At 34.2% G+C, this 22369-nt stretch overlaps 2 protein-coding genes across 4 annotated transcripts in view; one reads left to right on the top strand and one right to left on the bottom strand.

Moving 5' to 3' along the window:
• Nucleotides 1-916: 916 nt before the first annotated feature.
• On the bottom strand, nt 917-10983 carry LOC129800897 (uncharacterized). The gene is made up of 3 exons (XM_055845633.1): nt 10787-10983; nt 6013-6426; nt 917-1452 (listed from the first exon to the last, which is right to left on the bottom strand). The coding sequence occupies exons 2-3, from the start codon at nt 6307-6309 to the stop codon at nt 1324-1326; spliced, it is 426 nt and encodes a 141-aa protein (XP_055701608.1). The 5' UTR covers nt 6310-6426; nt 10787-10983; the 3' UTR covers nt 917-1323.
• Nucleotides 1395-22369, top strand: part of LOC129800896 (uncharacterized) — a 103177-nt gene continuing 82202 nt past the window's right edge. For 2 of the 3 annotated variants that reach the window (XM_055845632.1, XM_055845630.1), the window contains exons 1-3: nt 1395-1460; nt 11009-11367; nt 19944-20207. In XM_055845632.1, the coding sequence (XP_055701607.1) occupies nt 20157-20207 (51 nt within the window). In that variant the 5' untranslated portion in view covers nt 1395-1460; nt 11009-11367; nt 19944-20156. The remainder of the gene's footprint in view (nt 1461-11008; nt 11368-19943; nt 20208-22369) is intronic. The other variant, XM_055845629.1, reaches the window with a different exon arrangement.

The raw sequence follows: 22369 nt of genomic DNA, 5'->3' as shown, positions 1-22369 counted from the left end.
GATGGGTTTACCAAATACTGTCATGAATGATTTAACAGCCTCTCCGCCTGAGACATTTAAGCATCTCTTGAGCAATCCTATATTTGTAGTGGATCAGCGGGATCAGCTCATTATCTTGGAAAAAAACAAGATTTCAGCAAGAATTTCGAGCTCTGGTTTTTCAAGAGTACAGAGTCCATGTCAAAATTGCATACAAGGCTGCTTCTTCTGCTTGGTAGGATGGAAAAAAAACAGCCAGAGCCGGGACTCCAAGAATGAACGAATTTCTAGAATGTCGGAAATCTAGATAATTATCCGTAAGATGTGGAGGCTGATCAGGCAACGCTTAAGTCTATAATAGGCGTTGATCATACGCCATTTCACTTAATTCTCTGACGTCCGGAACAGCGTAATGGCGGAGATGGCAGTGGTGTCCTCCCTGTAACGGAAGATTACACCATGTTGGTCAGGTCAGGAATATGGTCAGTATTACTACTTTGGCTTATGAAGTGATAAAAATCGTCTTTTATTTTTAAATATCGGTCTTTCATTTGCGCAGTTCCACGTAATCTTCTTGGCAATGGCTGGGATGCAAATGATGTCTTTCGTAATGAGAACGATGACAGCTGATAACGTACTCTGAGTGCTCAACTTCCTCACCCTGAATAAGCACAAGTAAGTTTGCGAATAAAACAAAAGCATTAAAATTTTCCTAATATTTTCAAAGTAATTATTTTAAATTTTTCATCTTTCCAATTTACCGATTTATAATCGTTTTTTAACCCTTTAAGGACGAGACACTTATGGCGAACCGTAAATCAACAATAAAAATGAAACGGGTAAACATAATCAATGATAAGTCTTACATCTAACCTTGGAAAGTCTAAAAGAGTCCGATCTGATTCGGTGCAATCTTTGCGTCTTCATAATTGACAAGTTCAATATTTAGATTTTATTTATTCGAAAAAAGAATTCCATATCTGGGATCTTTCAATAAGTTCCCTCAAAAATTTTCTTTATAAAAATCTACTTAAGATGAACACTGTGTTAAATCTACGGTCTGTTTGTTTAAAAAATGGTGCGAAAAATCAGACTCCAAGAAAGGACGGATTTGAAGAATGTCAGAGATTTCAACAATTCCTTGCGAAATGTGGAGGATGATCAGGCAACGCTAATGCGCTGCTCATAGGCCATTTCGCCCAACTCTCTGTCGTCCGGAAGAGCGTGATGACGCAGATTGCAGAGACGCTCTCCATGACGAAGAATCACCATGATGATCAAGACGATAAACATGGCTAGCATGGCCACTGCTGGGTACAAAGTTATGAATACCATCTTTCGTTTTCAAATGTCACTCTCTCGCTTGTGCAGTTCCACGTACTCTTCCTGACGATGGCTTGGGTGCAGATGACGACTTTCGTAGTGAGGACGATGATGAGTGGCAATGTACTCTGAATGTTCAACTTCCTCACCCTGCACAAGTAAGTTTGACAAGAAAATGAAACATTAAGATTTTGCCGATATTTTCAATGTATTTTTTTAATTTTTTTTATTTTTGCATCTTCCCAAATCACAATCGTTTTATTCGATTCATAAATTAGATTTAAACGTGTCTATAACTAAATATAATAAAATCGTTTTACCGATCCAATGCGAGTTGGACATGATTTAAGGGATTTAAAAGGTAATATCTGGTTGTATGCCTAAAGTTCAAGGTTTTTGTATGATTTTTTAATGAATGGCTAATGAATTAAGGGGATCAGCGGGTTTGACATGAGAAAACAATTTAATTTTGTCCATTTTTTATTTTTAAACTATGAAATTTCGTAAATTCAGATTTTCGTCTATCTGATAGAGCAGGTCTTGGCAGATAATTTCACCGAAAAATTTTCAAAATTGATCCGTTTTGAAATGGTATGATAACATGATAACACCCTCATTTTTTTCCGTTGTCACGTTTTTTTCTAGCAGCTTCATCTTAAATTCATAAAACTAGTATTTTCTTTTAGGATATGAATGTAGCTCGTGCTTAACAGTAGGATTTTTAAAAAATTTTTTTTCGATTTTTGGCACAACTTTTTCAAAAAAGGGATAATTTTCAGCCACTTTTTCATGTTTTATACTATAAAATACGTCAAAATCAATATCAAACGCGTTTAAAGTTTTACAACAATATGCGCGAGCGAGCGTAATGCATAACTAAAACTGCTCTAGCTCCCAGAGTTTTACTCCGATTGACTTGAGATTTTCAGAAAATGTTCTTCACTTATTATCCTATTTAATAAGCAAATTAAAATCTTCGATTTTTTGAAGCCTTCAAACCCGCTTACCCCCTTAACGCGAAATTTTCAGGGGTTCTTAAATGTGCGAGGAATATAAAAATATGTTTTATTTCAATTTTAAATATAAAAATGTAGTGCAATACTTGAAATTTGACTTGAAATTTTCAGAGTGGCTGCTAGACAGATTCTTTGGATAATAAACACGATCACTAAGAAGTATTGATTTTTGTAATTTTGAGAGAAATTATTTGTAATTATTTATCAATCTTAATAATCGTTCGTAATTTTTTAGAGAATTTATCTAAATACCGACCCCGAAACCCACCCGTACCTCACGTTCGCTGTTTACCTAAACTAAAAGCTTCTATATTAGGTGAGATCAGGGCAGAGCATTCTCATATATTTTCCGTACAAAAATATGGTATATTCTTTCTTAAGTGGTTTTTTAGTTTTGGTATAAAACCAAATGCAATCATTTTAAAACTTTTATCAAATGAACAAGTATCTAATGTTAATGTTATTAGCACAAAATTTATAATGATTGCACGAGGATAATAGTTCCTAAAACCTTTATGAAAAACACGTAAAATTCGCAATTTTTTGAATTTTTCTGACAAATTTTCTATCTGTAACATCAGTAAAATTTTAAATTCATTAAAAATATATTCTCCGTATATGTGGCTACAATTTCGTGTTTTATTTATTTTTGTGGGATCTGAAAATTATAAAAAATTTAAATAAATAAAATTATAAAGAATTTAAGAAAAATATACCATTTGTGAATTAAAATGCTCCATCCGTTAGTTAATCATCCTAGGGTTAGGGTGAGATTCTTAATAATCTCACCTACTTATATATAATCCTAACAAAATTTCATGTCGTCCGATCGAGCTCAAATTTATCCAAAATGTGTTTCATCACTTAATGATCACGAATATATGGGTGGCTAAGTTACGTTCCCGTCCGTCCGTCCGGTCTGGAGATTAATAGCTCCTAAACTAAGAGAGATATCGACTTGCGGTTTTCGGCAAAGGTTATATATCGTATGAAAATTGCAACTTGGTGCATTAACCCGGTTAGGATTATCTGTTTCTTTTCTGAGTAAGTTCATCAAAAAATGTTCCTTATTATTTTACTTTATTAAAAATTACTTTAAAATTTCATATTCCTTTAAAATTTAAACATTACTCTAAAAATATAGTATTTATAATTATATTTGAAAGTGATATTCTGACGGACAGAGTTTCTGGATTTAACATTTTCAAATTATTCATGAATAGAATTTACTAAATTTTCTAATCTCAACAATAAATAAAATCAATCGCTTTATATTGGGTCTAATTCCTTTATTTAGGTAAGAAGTGGAATAAATTTTACAATTCTCAAAAAAAAATTGATTTTTAATTCTCTTTTTCTGTAGCCTAACCACATAGAAGATTTTGTTGCATAAAGTATAAGTAACTAAATTAAGTATGGTACTGCTTTATAAAAACATTTTACTTGTGGCTTAATTAGCCATTAACTTCCAAACTTCCAACTTATAAATTTGTCTCAGTCTTTTTGTAATTTGCAAAGACAAATATTCTGTAATCCAAGATGAAATGCGACCTTGTCAGATCGCGCCCAAATTTTGGATTCATACATTTTGACACCTCTATAGATCAAGAAAATGATAATGTCCTAAAATCGATTTTCGTGGTCAGAGCCACCCTCCCACATCCAGCTTCCGTCATTTTTGTATATCCCCAAATTTTGTTTTCTCACTTACCCAGCCCCTCTATACAGCATAGCTCGATCTCAAATTTTAGTATGTTGTACCTGAGCCTAAGAGCTTACGATAAAAGTCCCCCTGACCTCTCTGAGCTAAAGGGTCAAAAAATAAATTTTAAAATGGGCATATCTGCGGTTTTATTATTAGTCAGAATATCAAAAATTTTGATGATGTGGAAAGCTCTCGTGAAATGCTACTTCTTTCGATTTAATTAACGGTCTGATTAATCGACAAATGGATTTTCGAAAATACGATGTCCAATATTCCAAAAACTAGATTATGCTTTTTCTTCAAATTTTAGTATATTGTAGCTTAGGTCGATTCTTTTCCAATGGTGGGTCACACTACTCCTTTGATGTTCCCTGACCTGAGCTATAAAAAAATGTCTTGACCTGACTGTATTTTCGGTGGTTATGAAGCGATTTCGATGAAATTTTAGTATATTGAATCAGCGATCGAGATCTTTCTAATGATGAGTACCATCTGTCCATAGTCCACCCCACTACTGTACCCCGACCCTTATACGGGCTTCAAACCTAAGGCTTAGCCATATGGCTTAACTTCTCTAATATCTTATCAGTCAAGATTTTTTGGAAAATTTTGACTTAGGATTGGATTATTAAGGGCAAATGACCTATTACATTTTGAAAAATCAATAAAATCGGTTGCTGTTTAAGGTCTTGAGACTCTCCGGAACTGGGCTAAACCTCTAGTCTGAAGACGGTCTTACTATACCGAAGTCGACCGGACTCAATTTCAATCAACCGATTTCAATGAGTTTTTTTTTATTTTATTGGTTTCCTGTGCTTAAACAATTTAAAATAGAAAATGACCAGTGATAAGTCCAGATAGATAAGCTTATGGTAGCTGAGATTCTTTACAGATGACCTCGTAATGACTGCAATTCGGGGTGTTTGCAACTTAGAATCTGTACAAGTTCGGCGGTTAGTTGGATTTTGTCGGTAAAAAATCGCGATGAACCATTTTATCTCTTTCTGTCGCCAAAAATAGTTTTCTTGACGCTATTCTTACTTAATTCCAAGATCCAATGCACAGTCGAATTTGTATGAATTATAGATTCCAAACACCTCAAATTATACGCATTTCGAGGTCGCCTGTAAGGAAAATTTATCTGGGCTTATTACTTTTTTTCTAATCGTTTTTTGAACAATTAGAACTTTTACAATATCCGTATATGTTTAAATCAATACTTTATTTGAAAAAAAAGAAACAATTATCAACAATTTCGAAAACTAGACTATGTTTTTTTCTTAAAATTTTAGTATATTGTAGTGAGACCTTTCCAACGGTGGGTCACGCTCCTTCCTCGATGTTTCCTGAACCAAAAATATCTTGACCGGACGTATTTTCGGTGTTTGTGGAATGATTTCGATGAAATTTTAGTATATAATTCTATCTGAGATCAAGATCTTTCTAACGATGGGTCCCATCCGTTTCTGATCCACCCAACTGTACCCAAACCCTTACTATAACGGAATCGACTGGACTCTATCTTTAATGTTACTTGACTGATTTTAATGAATTTTCCTTGTTTTAGTTGGCCTTCTGTACTCAAACTATTTGTAATAGAAAGTGACCAGTCATAAGGTCAGATAAGAGGACCTCAGTGCTTGTAAATCCGGGTGCTTGCAACTCTTTATGCGTGAAAATTCGTTTATGAGTTAAGTTTTGGGGCTAAAAATTCGCGTCGAATCAATTTTATCCGTTTCGCCTGTTGATAACAGTTTGCGCGACGCAAGCGTTTATCCCTAAAATTTCACGAATAAATTAAAGAATTTTCACGCTTTCCGAGTTACACTACAAGCACTCCAAGGTCCCCTGTAAAAAATCTCAGCTGCTATAATAATTATTTGGGCATTTTTTGTTAAATACAAATAGACATTTTTAAAATGAAAATTTTTCTGTATCAAAAATAGAATTGAAACAAAGACTGAATAAAATAAAAATGCTTTAACTTACTGTGATTCTGTAAGGATGAAAAGCCTCTTCGTCTTTCAATTCCGTAAGATCCAACGGAGGCTGTTTGTGTGGTGTTGCTGACCAAATAGAGATTAACCACCGATTTCCTGTGTGTCGATCCTGCCAGTAGTCGCGATGGCGCGAACAGCAACCAAAAATAATGTTGAGGACAAAAAGAACAACACCCAGGAGAGTGCAAATCCCGATGGTCACGTAGAATGGTGAGAAATTACCGTATAAATGTTTGGTGAAGAACGGATTGTCCAAATAGGCAGTTCGTTCTTCAATAGTTGACATGGTATCCTCTCTCTCTCTCTTCTCAGACAACCTTTTAGCGCTTCTGTGTGTTTTTTTTTCATTCACACGAAAAATATATTATTCATCTCACTCCAAACGTATGTAGATAGGAAATGTCTAAAAGAGTGAAGTTAAGAAAATTGTTAATTCGTGATACATTTAGGCGTCAGTTTTTGGTAAGGTGTTGAGACACTTGAAAATGCGTTGCTATAGTTGCCCACAAACACAATTCACAGTGGAATTTCCTTCTGTTTATTATTGCTTGAAAATCAAGAATTGTTATAAAGGAAAATTATAAATCGGTTCATAATCGATATAACTAATTTTTATCCGAAATACATTTATAACATTCCTAAGTTATTATGAGCAATATTTTGAGTTATTTATAAATCAATTGTGAACCAGTAATGAATCGCTGATTAATTTTTGTCAGAAAATAAATTGTATTACTCTTAAAAACCAGTGATAAGCCCAGATAAGATTATGGTAGCTGAGATTCTTTACAGGCTATTGAATTGAATTTTTGAATTGTTTTATTTTCTCATGCCCATATACACAAGGTACATAGTAGGACTATACATATATTAATAAATGTGTGCAACTCTATGTTCTTGCAACTCTAAATACCTAAACAAAATCGATTTTGAATTGTATTTTGGGGGTAAAGAATTGTGTCCAGCCAATTTTATTTGTTTCTACCGCTGCGAATAGTTTGCTAAAGAATCTCAGCTACCATAAGTTTATCTGGGCTTATCACTGGTCATTTTCTATTTCAAACAGTTTGAGTACAGAAGACTAACAAATGGAAAAAAAAAGTTCCTAAAGTTCGGTTATTTTCGTTATAGTAAGGGTCAGGGTACATTACTCTATAGAACTCTCGTACTCAACTATACAACTACAACATACTAAAATTTAAAGATAAACAATAGTCTAGTTTTCGAAATATTCGACATCGAATTTTCAAAAATAGATTTTTTGATTGATTCGAACTTCGATTAAATCGGATGAAGGTATCAAAATGATTGTACTATTCCACGAGAGCTTTCCAAAACACCAAAATTTTTCAAGTTCTTAGAATAGAATCGGAGACATAACCATTTTAAAATTAAATTTTTGATTGAACCATTACAACTGTGGTCAGAGGGTTCGCGGGGGTTTCATGTTTTTTGTTTTTTAATCAAAAGCTCTTAGGCCCAGCTATAACACACTAAAATTTGAGATCAATCTATGCCATATGGGTTGAGTTTTGAAAAATAAAAATTTGGGGTTATTCCGAAATGGCGGAAGGGGTCGGGGGATGAATGTGATATCGCTTTACTTCTAGCGTCTAGCCACTCATCAACATTTAACCTTTGCGGAAAACCGCTTAGATATCTCTTTCCGTTCCCTCTCCAGAAGTGGTTATACGACGGCCGGACGGGACGGACCATCCACGAAAATTGATTTATAGCGCATATATAATATTCGTAGTCTATGAGTATAAAAACGTGAAAATTCAAAATTTTCGAGGTCGGATTTCACCTAGGATCACAAAAGCAGAGATTCTCAGCTAACTAATTTGGGGGATCTGTTGAGTGATTTATGAATCGGTTCAAATCGATTGGGAACCGGTAAATGGAAAATGATGCAAAAGTATTTTTGAGGTGGCATTTAAGTCACGAGTTCGAACATTTCTCACACAGTATAAGACGTTTTGCCATCCCTTTACTTCTTATAATACTATTTTTTTCTGCATTGAGAAAGCATAATTTTCTTTACGTTGACTGGGCAATCGTCCTTAAATAAGACAAGTGATTGTATTAGAGATTTTATATTGGAATTCCTTATAATATTGAAAATTAGTTTCCGTTTCCCCGTAGATCGTGAAGAAAAAGTAATTTAAAATTAGTTTTGGATGCGTGTTATATGAACAAAATTTTATATAATCTTCCCGTATTACCATTCTATTTTTCTTAACCCATTCAGTCAATGTACCAGAAATACTTTAGATCGAATGTTCATATTTTGGGAATAGTTTCCTATTCTACAGATTAATACATGAATTTTTTGAAAATATATTTTTTTTATCTATTTTACATGTTCGTATTTACATGTTTTAGTTTTACATTTGTATTTTACATGTTCGTATTGCGGAAAGTTCGTATTCTAGTACATTTCGTATTTTACCATTTCGTATTTCACATTTCGTCTTTCATACATTTTCTACAAAAATTGAACAGGCGCTATTGATAACTTCGCGAATCACAGAAAATTTCCCTTTGCCCTAACAGGAGCTACTGATAACTTCGCAAAGCACAGAAAATTTTCGTTTACTACAAAGAGGCAATACTGGCAATACTGATAATTAGAGCTTGAAGTTTAAACACAGACCCGAGGCGTATAATGCCCTTAATCCCATAAAACTGCAATTCTATTATTTTATTGGTTGATATGATTGTGTAAAATGTATCGCAGACGAAATGTTCAAGTTTTGTACAAAATGTGTGACAGACGAAATGTGAAATACGAAATGTGAAATACGAAATGGTAAAATATGAAATGTACTAGAATACGAAGTTTCCGTAATACGAAATGTGCAATACGAACATGTAAAATACGAAGTTTCCGAAAACCAATTGAAGAACTAAAGTTACTAAAAATCCATTCCCGGCAGCAATTCGGATGAAAATTGTCCAGGAATAAATCATCTAAAATCACTCAATGTGCGTATGATGTATAATACCATGGTAAGGAATGGGTTAATTGAATTTTTAGCTTGGTAAGCTTTATCAATATAGGGGAGACTGGGGCAAAATTTGTCAAAACGAAAATTTCAATATTCACTATATTCTAAAATAAAAGAGATTGAGGCTTGAAATTTTTATTATAGATAGCCTTCATGAACCTTCTTAAACTTACAAAGTTTCAAGGGATTCGAGGAAGGATTATGTAAAATAAAAAAATGATGAAATTTTGAGCCCTATTTTTGGAAAATTTGGCTTATAGAAAATATCAATACTGATTAGCTCAATTTAAGCACATTTCTCGTTAAGTTAGAGAAAAATTATCTTCGTCAAAGTTGTCGAGGAAGAATGATTTAAAAGGAGCCTCGAGTGGGTCAGTGGATAGAGTAATAGCTCTATGACTGCGACGCGAGGTCTTGAGTTCAAAGCTGAGCAGCAGCAGAAAAAGATTTCTCATGCCATATCGGCTTTGAATTCGTCCAGTAAATGAATGAATAGTTATGTCAATGGTGCATATTGACAAAAAAGTGAACCGCCTAAACCTAAACAATAGAGGCTGGTACGAGAACGAGTTTCGACATGAAAGCGGTACTTCAGTCGATACAAATATTCGCTGTCACTGATCCCAAACACACACCGAGAAGGTATGCTGTGATATAGTAACGGCACTGACTGCTCACAGAGCTGTGATATAGAGCGGCTACCCGTATCGGGGGGGATAAGATAGAATAGGAGTGGGGAAGAATAAGGGGCCCAATTGGTGGCCTGGATGCATCGGAATATCCGAAATGGAGAACTGACCCCTGGCAAAATCTTAAGTTGTCGAGGAATAAATTTCCTATAAAAATATGTCTATTTGATATTTTTAACGTTTGCGAGAGTAAAACGTCACAAATTTTCCGAAGACTGACAAAATTTGCCTCAGCATTTTTGAGAATCTCAACAAAATCGACTTTTAGAAAATGATTCGAAAATCACATTTCTTTCGAGATAGAGGAAAATAGTCTTCGGCAATGTTGTAGAGCAGTAAATTTACTATAAGAATATACATATGCTCATTATAAAACGTTTAAGTTTTCTCAAAGCTCGTGAAAGAATTAAATATGCATTTTGGCAAGTTTTGCCCCAGTCTCCCCTACTCACCATTGATTGATAAATTCCCTCATGTACTTCGCTCTGAGATTTCAATGATTTGTTAACAACAATCAAGCGCTATTGGTGGGGAAATTAATTCATTATAATTAAAATAAATCATAACTGACTCATTCACTGTCGCTCTCTATACTTCCATATCAAAGATATTTGCATTGTACAAACAATTCCCTGATGTTTTTTTGGTTAAATGGGTTAAATGGATCTGGAATTTATTCCATCTGCATTTATTGAGGATAAGAATTGTAAGACGCGTGAAACTGGTTTCAACTAGAACCGCGTGCCTTTTGAAAGATTCATCTAGACACCTTACTTTTCACGCGTACTCAACCTAAAGCGTTTTTTCCCTTCACAAAATTAAAAGTTTCCCTATTTGAAAGGAAATTCAGATTACCTAAATTGCGATTTGGAAGAGAATTTATATCATTTCAGAAGCAATTAATTGGAAATTAGTGTACAGAAATTTCACAAAAGATTCAATGGAAGTTTCGACAATTGGGTGGTTGGGAAAATGGGTGTGACCATTTGGTTTTTGTGGGTCTTTCACGGGCTTTTTAGCACATTTTCACTGAACAATCTGCTTTTCACCGCACAAAACTCACCAGAATATGTCGGATGACGAGATTGTAGCAGAAATTTATCCTTTTTGCCAGTTTTGGAAAAGGAATTCTGGCTTTTCTCGTCACACCACAAAGCGCACTATTTTCAAACTACTCTCCACACTAAACTCTATCTCAATGAAAAGTTGCTGAAAGAGACGGAGAGCTCTGGAGTTGTTGTATGGAAGTTGAATCAAATGCCTGTATATATTTATTCTTCTACAGGGCCATACATTGAAACCCGAATAATAATTGGTAGAAATGTGTGCGAGACTGTCCAGGGAGTTCAACAAAATTATTGATGACGTCGATGTGTCGCATAAATGCCTGCAAGATTCTTTGGAGTAAGGTGAAGCTAATAATTGAGTTCTCAAAATGTTGTCCTAAGGACAACGATCTTCAAACAATGGCCAAAGGACGATTTTAAAGATGGAGAAAGTGTTGAAATGGTTCTCCTAATATCGAATAATCTGTGACGCTGAACATGAGACGTGAAGAAAAGAAATTTTTGGGAGAGTGAATTTGGACAGGTGTGCTGGCCGCTTCTTTAATTCAATGTGTGGAGAATAACATTAATTCATCAGGTGAGTGTGTTTGAGTTTTTCATGTGGGAAAGAGATAGCAGGGAGTTTTATCTGGCCAGGGGAGTACTCAAGAAATAAGATTAGTATTTTTTATTCTTTCTGCAACGACAAGTAATTCAGCGTGATTTTTTTTCTCTAAGATTTAGAAATTTTTAAAGATTTTCTGATATCCAGAGCAAAATGATTTTTTAATGACCAAAAAGGCTTATATATGCATTCCGTTTAATTTGGGAAATTAAAGTTTAGTACAGTAGAGCCTCGCTATAGTCCATATTTGGTTCCAGATTTGATACTTGGGTCGCACTATAGTCCATGTCATTTTTAAAATTTTCAACGACTTTTAGTATTGAAATTGCTCGACGGCTTTCACTTTCTTTGCGATTGTGGTATTTGTCCTCGCTCTCTTCATTATGGGTTACAATTATCACAACTACTCAATAAAATTTGCCAAAAATATTAAAATAATTATGACAACATTGCATGTCGCGTGCTAAAAAACATAACCTAACTTAAAATCAGTGTTTTGAAATCAACGGTCGATAAATTGTGGATTATAGAGCGATGGCCTATAGCGGGACTCTACTGTACTGAATTAAAAACTTAAATTTGATCAGTATAACTAGTATATCTAAACTACTCAATTTAATACTTTGAAATCAGATAAATTACCATATACATAAGTTTTAACAATGGTAAAATGTTAAATTTTATTTATAAAACGATTAAAACAAGTAAATTAAAAAAAGCGGATCCGATCGGGCTCAAATTTAAAATGTGTTGCTCCACTTCCTGATCACGAATATGTGGGTACCTAAAAAACTTTCCCCGAAGGTTATAAATCAGGCGAAGATTGCGATTCAGGCGCTCAGCGACGTCAGTGACAGTCACTGAGTGAGACTCGCTGAGCGCATAAATAAAACGGGGTTCGCTTGTCGTGTAATTTGTGTCCTTTTAGGTATTCAGTGGCTCTTTTCTACAAATTATAATGTTATAGGTAAAAAAGGATTAAGTTTGGAGACTTGTGAAAACTTGAAAAATTTGCCAAAAGTGAGTAGAAAAAAGTGAAAATAAAATAATACACAGTTGCACGTATTTGTACAATTTTAAGTAATTTTGTCGGTGTTCTACCTCCGGAAAGAGATCTTTTGCAAGAGCGAACTTTCTGTTGATCAAATAGTGAAAAAAATCCTTAGATTTTCATTGTGTAAAATATGTTTTTTTTGCTCTACGTTCTCGCTTCGGAACATTTAGAATCGCATATCTGGAAATATTTCATAGCTTTTCTTTTTTTTTTTCAGGGATTACCGACGAATTTCTTGCGTCCTAAATCTATCATAAAAAAAGAGAATGTGTTGCAATTAGATGCATTTATTGTTAATTATGCAGTACAACTCCGAATTTTAGTGGGTCGCACTCGCTTTTATTACATGTGAATTTCCCACCAAAACGAGTGCTCCACTTTGATTCCTACAAATATAAATACATAATATAAAAATAGGAATAGGGAAGACAATTTTATAATAATAATGAGCGTTTCCGCTACAAATGCACAGAATATCGGTTAAAAAAAATCTTTTGAAAAATGGTTCTTCTAGAATTTCTATTTAAACTAAAAATATACGTCAATTTGAATTAAAATTCATAAATAATTCAAATTTTCCAAATGAACTGAATATATCAGTAACTTAATATTTAACAAAAAAAATCCCTTGTCAAAAAAGTATTAACAAGTAAAAAAAATTGATGTTATAACTGTAAATGGTAAAAACATATAGGAATAAAAAAATCATTTGCAGGACAATAATAATATGTTTGTCTTTTAATTTGTTTTGAAGGGCAAATGCATTACATTTAAAAAAGATTAAAAAGTCATCCTTTAAAAGTTCCATTTGATCTATTTTAGAGTATCACTCACTGATCCATTGAAAAGCTCCTCAAAGTGAACCATTCAAAATATCAAAATTTAATTCTTTTGCAATGGATCAAAATGATCTTTTAAAAAAAGGATCGAAATGAAACATTGGAAATGATGGATCATATGATTCATCAAAAGGATCGCGAATTAATCAAAATGATCCACCTTTTTTACCAGTAAAAGTCTTTTATCCGTTCTCGGCAAAATTTTATAAAAAAAATGATTTTAGTGAGTTATTACCTGGGCAGATAAGAATAGAGTGATCCCGGAGTTGCAGTTTGGTTTTAAAACGTGGAATCGAATGAATTTTCCCATGGAAAAATGGTTCTCAAATTTTAATCGCAGTAGATAAAAAAACCTAATGCAGATTTGGAAAGGTCATTTTATTGTGATTCTTTTATTCTTTACTTTATTTCTATGGCTGGTTAGCAAACCATATTCGAGAGATAATTCTACATATATGATGACTCTACTCATCATCTGACGACATGCAATATAAGACACTAGCAGAAGATGTTACTACAATGAATTGCAATTTCCTCATTTATCCAACTCAGATGCCGGGCTACAGGCAATGATGGGAGTGTGGGAATGTCTGGATAGGGTGTTTCCGGGGGAAAGAAAATGACTGTAACCTCTCCAGAAATTGATCTCATAAAAAAATTGTACATGGTTGAGAGTGACTGGGGAAATGGAATAATTTAAAAATTTAATTTCTCCCTATTAAATCATACCACATGAATTTTTCTCTTATGAAAATGCACTTTCTCACTCTGGATCCCGAATAAGGAAGTCGCATATTTTAATTATTTGTTACTTTTTGCTCTTCCTGTCTCCTCCATTTCCATTCAAAATTAAAGGATAAAGAAAATGAGCAATGAGTGGGACAATTTTTGAAGCATTTTTAAGCTTAATTGCAAAATTGAAACAGATGGAAAATACATTAGGGAAAATTCAACAGAGATTAAGTTCGTAAAAATATAAATCTTCGTCGGGAAAGTCGGGATGAACTGTGATGGGGAGTAACTATGTGGAAAAAAGGGAAAATATTGAACATTTCGTATTGAATGTATATTTTTAACGCACGACTTAATTTTTATCAACATTTCTGAAAATTCATCACGATTATACTTATCCTTCTCTTCAGTTCTATGCTTCATTTTTGTTTTGTCTCCATGGTCCTGGAGAAGGTAATAGGAAATTTCTTCTGACTTTGTAATAGAAGGTCAGGATATATGGAAATGAGAGAAAGCGAAAAACCCGAATTCAGTGATTCTATAACACAAAAGTTCACAGACCTTTTTCTTTCTATACATCCCAGTTCATTTTCTCATATAGTCTCTCATCTTTTATTTTCCTCTCAGCCTTCATTCACCTATCTACTCACATTCACGCCACTTCCTCAATTTATCATCATTTTCATCATTTCCAATAATGTTTCAGATGAACACTTGCAACCGAGAAAATTTTCTCCCAAGATTGACTCACATATTCCCAGTTTACTTATCATACCGCCAAGTCTATCTCTCCTGCCCTGAAATAGAGATTTCGGGGGACAGGGGATAGGAATCCCACACTTAGGGAACAAGAACTGAGAAAAGCATTATAAGATGGGTAATGTAAATAAGAAGCAACTGAACGTCGTGCTCTTCTTCTCTCATTTTTTTCCCAACTCTTTCTCATTTTTTCCCTTACGTCCTCAAAATCTTTCTGGTAATTTTCGAGAAAACACATAATCAATAATTGATAAGATATTGTACTTTTCCAGGGACAGACAATTATATTCCTCAAAAAGGAGAAAGTTTCTGGGTTTCCTCACTAGCACTGGGAGATTTTCAAAAGTAAATACGAAATGTAGAAATATCGTTGAATGTAAAACAGGAAAATTGTTATTTATCTCCTAAGTAAATTCCCTCAATTTCAAATTCAACAAATATTTTAATAATTTTTTTTACTCTAAAAATTTGCCATGAATTTTCGACAAATTAATTCAGAAACGTGTTTAAGATATTAAGGTGATACAAAAAGTAAAAAAAAAATATGTAGAGAAAGAGATGGTCTTGCATTTACACAGAATGTCATAGAATTTTATTGTGTAAAACGTCTCAGAATATTAAAACCCAGATAAGCTTATGGTAGCTGAGATTCTTTACAGGTGATCTCGGAATGCGTGCAAGTCGGGGTGTTTGCAACTTAATGTCGCTCCTTGGAAATTACAAGGGAACAACTCAATCTGAGCCATTTTTCAGGAGACAGCATGAAAGATCCAACTTTGTATAAATAATTATCTCAATTAAGTATGTTATTAAAAACAATTTAATTCTTTTCTATTTGTATGAGCATTATTATAAACATCGAAACATACATATTTTTAACTTTCAAAATATGTTTTTTTATGAGTTAGCTCTTTGTCATTCTAAATGATGCGCAAATTTTCATGAAATTAGAATGAAAGAGGATCAACTTGCTTGAGTTAGTCCCTTGTTTCACAAAAATTTGAACGATAAATCTATTTTGTGCCCCTTGACTTCAAATAAAACCGCGCAAGCAATCATAAAGAGTAAAATTTTGAAAAACTTTTCTAATAACGAAATTGATTGACTCATATCATCTGAAATTTTATTAAATTCTCTGTCTGAGTGCATTAAAACCTCAAAATCACCAAAAAGTGAGTTGGCCCCTTGTAATTTACAAGGAGCGATGTGTACAAATTCAGCTGTGAGTTGGATTTTGGGGATAGAGAATCGCGTCGAGCCAATTTTATCTAATCTTGGCGCCAAAAACAATTTGCTCGACGCTATTCTTAACCCCAAGATCAAACTCACAGCCTAATTTGTACGCATCCTAGGTTGCAAGCATCCCAAATTAAAATCATTCCGGGGGTTGTTTGTAAAGAATCTTAACTACTATAAGCTTATCTGGGCCTGCCACTTGTTTTTTTTTACATAAGATTTAACTTATATTCATCACCCTTATTAACAATTAAAACTTTTATGATATCCGTAAAGTGACGTTTAAAATTAATACTTTATTTAAAAAAAGAAACAATTATCATATACTTTCACCACTTTTCATATGCAAATTTTGATGGAGCATTATTTTTGCATAAGGATTTTACATTCTCTCTCTTGTTGTAGTTCATCACACCAGAAGACTTCATTCTGCTCTTACTTTTTGATACGTTTTAATGGGGCGGGAAGGGGGGGGGTCATGAGAATGAAGTGTGAAAGGGGAGAAGGACCAAATAAGGTAAAATCCCAAATGTGATTGAAAGGAGTTTAATATCCAATAAGACGTGGTATGATAGACGAGCATCCAATGGATTCTCATGACGCGTTAGAAAACCGCTCTCATTTTTCTGTTGTATTGTTCACGTGCAGAGATCCCTATCTGGGAATGTAATTTTGAAGATGTAGAAATATTACCAACTAATTCTATGGGCTAAAATAATTAAATCTAATTTACACACCTGAATCATGGGTGGAACATGGACTCTAAACTAGAAGTCTTACGTGATTTGCGAGACAGGTTAATCCCAATTTTGGTTTCCAGAAAATTTGAGGGAAAGTTTCGAGAGAAAATTATTATTTTCTATGGAAATTTACTAAAAATGAGAGTAAGTCGTGGTTGATTTTGAGGGAAAGTTTCGAGAGAAAATTATTGTTTTCTATGGAAATTACTGGGAATGAGAGTAAGTCGTGGTTGATTTTGTAAAAGAGAGAAAAAATGACGAGAAAATTTTTGACATATAGAAATATTTTCCAGAGATAATTGTCTCTATGATAGCAAATTAGATTATGGAAAGATTAATCTTCTATTATCAATTATCATAATTGGAAGTTAATATGTATGTATATGTGGTGTATGATGTGACGCTGAGCAAAAGAGTATATTCCATCTACTACAGTGTGAATCAACATTTCATTGCTTTGTGACACTTACATCATCTTCCAGGGGACACAGAAATGTCCATTTGTCCTGAGTGGATGTATATCACGTTCAAGACTGTCACACGTTTAGCTTTCTCATCTTCCTGAGAGCAAAAGGGGATTGGGAAGGGTAGGATTATGTACGGAATGTACCCAAGAAACCAAAAGTCTTTTTTATGGATCTAAAAGTTTTATAAGATTTTGTAAAGAAGTTCTAAAATGCTTGTTAGAGAGAATGGTTTTGAATTCTATTCCCATATCACACGTGCGTGCTCTAGTAGGAAAAAAACATAGAAAAGAAGATAAAAACGATGCATAATACGATTTATAATAGGTTTGCATTTAGGCGAGACCGGGGAGGTTTGGGACTTTTTGTCATGTTTTGACTTTGAGACAGTATTTCAAAAAATCACGATAGTGTATTACAATTTTATGCGGTCTATCGGATACTTATGGGTATTGACATTATAAAAAGTACTCGATAGAACTTGGAAAACAACTGAGTTTTCTTGGAGAAGATAAAACATTTAACTTGACGCTTTGTCCCAAACCTCCCCGATGTGGGGCAGTATGGGACGCAAGAGGGGATGTTTGGGACGCATTTTTTCTCGCATAATTCGCATTATTGGAGCACGTTTATTAAGTTTAAGTACTAGATTAAGAATATTTCTAACAGAAATAAAAATGTTTAATCTTTTATTTCTTACTTAGAAATTAATATCAATTTAATTTGTACAGTAGTAGAGTCATTTATTGTCAATCAGTTATTTAAAGTATTTTCTTATTATTTTCCATCTACCTTTCTTTGTTTATTTTATTCTATATATTGCAATCTTGATTATAAAATCCTCTCACGAGTAGATTTTCTTGCAACTTTTAGTTTTGAACTCATTGACGGATTCTTGTTTGATTTTACGACAACTGCATGTTACCTGTTTTTTTCCTTATTTCTCTGAAAAAGCTCTCGTCTTGCCTTTTCTGGAGAACTTGTGAGAATTGTAGAGGATATTTGCTCGAGAAATTTTCGAGAAAATAGTTTTTAACGGGATTGAGCAAAGGTCGAATATCCTTTAGAGAATAAATTATTGATTCGCAAGACATTGATGGTTTAATTGTCCCTGTAAACAGCTGCTTAACTGGTAAAGTTTGCACAAGAGGTAAATTTCCAGTAGAAACTGGGCATTACTCTCCATTTTGACAATAAAAAATTGCACGCCACCTACAATCTTGTCGAAAATTCATCCCCTTTCAGGTATCCCAAACATCCCCGCGTGTAGTTTTGGTCTTTAAAACCTTTAAGTAAAAAACAAGAGTGTATGATCACGGAAACTTTGTTTTTAAAAATATGTTCCCAGATTACACTGCTAGCTAATGAGATAAAAAAGTTTTTATTATATATCGCTGATTTAAAATACAAAGAGCAAAGCTGAGAAATGAAAAAATACAATTTTTATCAATTTTTAAGAAAGTGTTCATAGAAATAAAACAATAAAACTGAGGATATCAATTCTTTTAGTCAAGATACATCTTAATATTGCTTACGATTCAGTAGTGATTAAATCCCATTTATTTCAAAAAATAATGAAAAAATCACCTTGTCCCACACTACCCCTGTCCCAAACCTCCCCGGTCTCCCCTACATTTAAGAACACGTGATTCTATACTATTGTCTTAATAAAATAATTCTACAATGCATAGAAAGACGAAAATGTTTCTGGGGTTAAAAACCACCCCGCGATGTCGTGTGAGTGTGAGTGTTCTCGAACAGAATGAGTGAACCAGATGGAGAAATGAAATTGAGCAAAATCTCACCTAATTTTCTCATGATGAAAATTAATCCACACACACGCGTTTCTTTTCCGCGCCATTTTCCTAGTAAGAGATAAAATTGAATGATACTACACATCCCTAAGAGTCACTTCTGTACAACTTCCTTCAGAAATAATTACAATAGAGTAGTACTAGTGTTTCGTTGGTTTCGTTAATATTTTAAACACCTATACTTAAACACCCATACTTAAAATTTAATTGCTCACAACCGATTTAAATCACACATAAGATCGCACAAAATGTCTTAGGAGCAATAAAATTGATTTTCTGATAAAAATAAGTTATCGGTTATAAACCGGTTCATAACCGATTGGAACTAGTCAGTCTTCTTAGAAATTCCAAGGCCTCTCCAATGAGCCCAAACGGACATAATAATACTACCAGTGTCAACTTATGGGAGTGGGTCCGTGGAAGGCCCCAAGTCCCTATCTCTAACCATTTAGCACCCAGATATTCGAATACATAAAAAGTATGTTCTTTTTATTGCTCATTCTGCAAAATTTGGGCAACAAAAAATGCCATATCGGTAATAACTTTTGAGTTCTACTTGTGCATACTAAAAATTTAGAACAAATTTTAGCCTGTAATGTTAATCATCACAGTCCATTTTTAGTAATTTACCATCTACCGGAGCTCTTTGAAAAATACGCGAAAAATGGGCAACTTCAACATATCGATTCCCCAAATTACCATCGTAATAGGATCCTCATATTATCCCTGAACGTGGAAGATAGTTCATACTTAATATACTTGTATTTGCAAATAACAGAACTATTCCCTGAAACCATTCCTAGTGTATCCCCAAACGTACGACTTACTCGTATTTCGAAACGGCAGGAGTAATTAAGAAATTCGACAAAAAAGGCATTTAATGCTATTTTTTCTTATTGTTCTATTTACAGGGCAAATTGGAAACATTTTAAAGAAATTCTGTGGAAATTGGGATCTCTAAATGCTATTTGGAGCATAAAGTGGCTAGTGAAAGATGAAAATTGCAGTTTTCGATGCTTTCTGCATAAGGAGTTAGGTATCGATTTATCCCGGGACATTTCTCCGGGGAAAAATGTGATTGTTTTCTCCTTGGATGTTGAAAATTATACAACAAATTTCTATGAATGAGCCACCAAGGAAAAATTAGAACACTCTTCGCGAAATCATTCATCATGGTAAGTTTGAAATAACCTTTTTTCTCCTTCATTTTTATTTTCTTGTGCTATAAATTCCAATGGAAAAATTCTGTGAAAAAGAATCGATAGTTTTCGAATATTTTGCATGTAACGACTCGTCATTTGAGAAAATTGTTTTTGTATGTGTGTGTGTGTTTTTTTTTTGGTACAACCCTCAGCATCAACAACACCCCATTTGAGATTAGTGTCAATCGATATTTCCTCCTTTAAATTTCACTCTGTGCAGTCTCTTGAAGAAATGAATGTCTTCTACACTGATATTTTTCTAGCTATTGCGAGACTCGCTTTCAATCAATTCCTTCTATCCAGAGCATATTTTTCCTTAGCAAAATGGAGTGTGAGGAATTGTTTCTCGTGATTCTGTTACTTTTTGCTGAGATTCTTCACAATCTCAGCTTTTATGGTCCGAGGTGAAATCCGACCTCATCAGATCGGGCTCAAATTTTGGATCACGAATATTATATGCACCAAAAATCAATTTTTGTGGACGTCCCGACCGTCCCGTCTCCCATCCGGAGAGCAAACGCTTCTGGAGAGAGAACAGAAAAAGTTTTCGGCAAAGTTTATTATGTAAGTTGCTAGAAGTTGATGGTATCGGTCAAACTTCTGGGAGCTTGGCGGAAGCGTGAGGCAGAAAGCCGAGTTTAGCCGTTCGGCTAAATTATCGGTTTTCAAAGCTGAGGCCCAATTTTTGAAACTCTCACTCGCACCCGCGAGCTCTTTAGTGGCCGAGAGAAATCCACTCGCACACCCCGTAGATTCAAATCCTTATGTAACGACTTCTTTATAACATAAAGTACTCGTTGCACGTACTCAAGAATTTCCGGGGTGTGCGAGTCAATTTCTCTCGGCCACTAAAGAGCTCGCGGGTGCGAGTGAGAATTTCAAAAATTGGCCCTCTGTATCCATTCCTATTCTCACCTACGGTCATGAGATTTGGGTAGTGACCGAAAGTATAAAATCCTGAGTACAACCTTCCGAGATGAGGTACCTCCGGGCAGTTAAGGGAATCACTCGTCGAGATCGAGTGAGGAACATAGCCGTTCGTGAGGAGTTAAGAGTCGAGGAATTACTTTTTCGAGCAGAGAGATCACAACTTCGATAGTATGGACATGCTCAGCGCATGGCCATAAAAAGTTTAACCAGAAAAGCTATGCAAGCCATTGTGAGAAGGCGTCGACCTCTAGTCTCGAGGCAGACCTTGGACAAGGTTTTTGAATCAAATTCAGGATCTTGCCTTGGAATTGGAACGCCTTGAGATCGAACCCGAACATCTTGCTGAAGTGGCGGAAGATCGACAAGCGTGGGCTGCTAATTTGGATGTCATGCTCGAATAATACTGTCATGCTGTAAATGCTCGAATGAAAGAAAATCTTACATAAGTTGCAACTTTCTTGTGATCGCCAGAGAATTCGTTTCTCATCAAATTAAAAGACTTGGAATTTTCGTCAAAACTTTCGAAACTTGATGTGGGTCTTCTTCAGTGGACTTATAAAATATTTTATTCACTCATAAAATATAGTGTGGTAAGTGTAGTGTAAGCAAAAGGCGAATTTTCTAATTTGTAAAATGACTTTTTCATGATGATTTTTGGTGAAAATTTTTCCAAAAAAAAATTTCAACTAATGATACTTGATTAGTGGAATTATTTGAAGTATTCTAATGTGATTTTTATTGAGAAATTTTAAGAATTGCGATTTTTAGAGCAGACTTTGCCTTTTTTAAAACATTAAAAAACTCCCAAGGGGTTCATGATGATTTTTGGTGAAAATTTTTCCAAAAAAAATTCAACTAATGATATTATTTGATTAGTGGAATTATTTGAAGTATTCTAATGTGATTTTCATTGAGAAATTTTAAGAATTGCGATTTTTAGAGCAAATTTTGCCTTTTTTAAAAAATTAAAAAAATTCCAAGGTAGGGGTTCATGATGATTTTTAGTGAAGTTAGCTCTTGGGCGGATCGATTCCCCGACTCGATTCACTATTGTGAGTTCGAGTCCCGCCCAGTGCAAAGATCTGAATGTCTGATTTAGACAATTTTCACATGTACAATAACGTAATATAATGCACCGCCTCGCCCAACAACTCCGGGAGCATGGAAGAAGCATTCACCACACTACGGGAAGGCGCTCCTGGGCG

The sequence above is a fragment of the Phlebotomus papatasi genome, chromosome 2 (assembly GCF_024763615.1).
Source record: "Phlebotomus papatasi isolate M1 chromosome 2, Ppap_2.1, whole genome shotgun sequence".
Lineage (NCBI taxonomy): Eukaryota > Metazoa > Arthropoda > Insecta > Diptera > Psychodidae > Phlebotomus > Phlebotomus papatasi.
The sequence above is the reverse complement of the archived record's forward strand: the minus strand, read 5'-3'. Positions and strand labels throughout refer to the sequence as shown.

Coding starts and splice junctions, on each gene's coding strand:
- LOC129800897 (XM_055845633.1), bottom strand. CDS start 6,309: ATGTCAACTATTGAAGAACGAACTGCCTATTTGGACAATCCGTTCTTC. Junction 1,453..6,012: donor TTCATCCTTACAGAATCACA/GTAAGTTAAAGC, acceptor TTACTTGTGCAG/GGTGAGGAAGTTGAACATTC.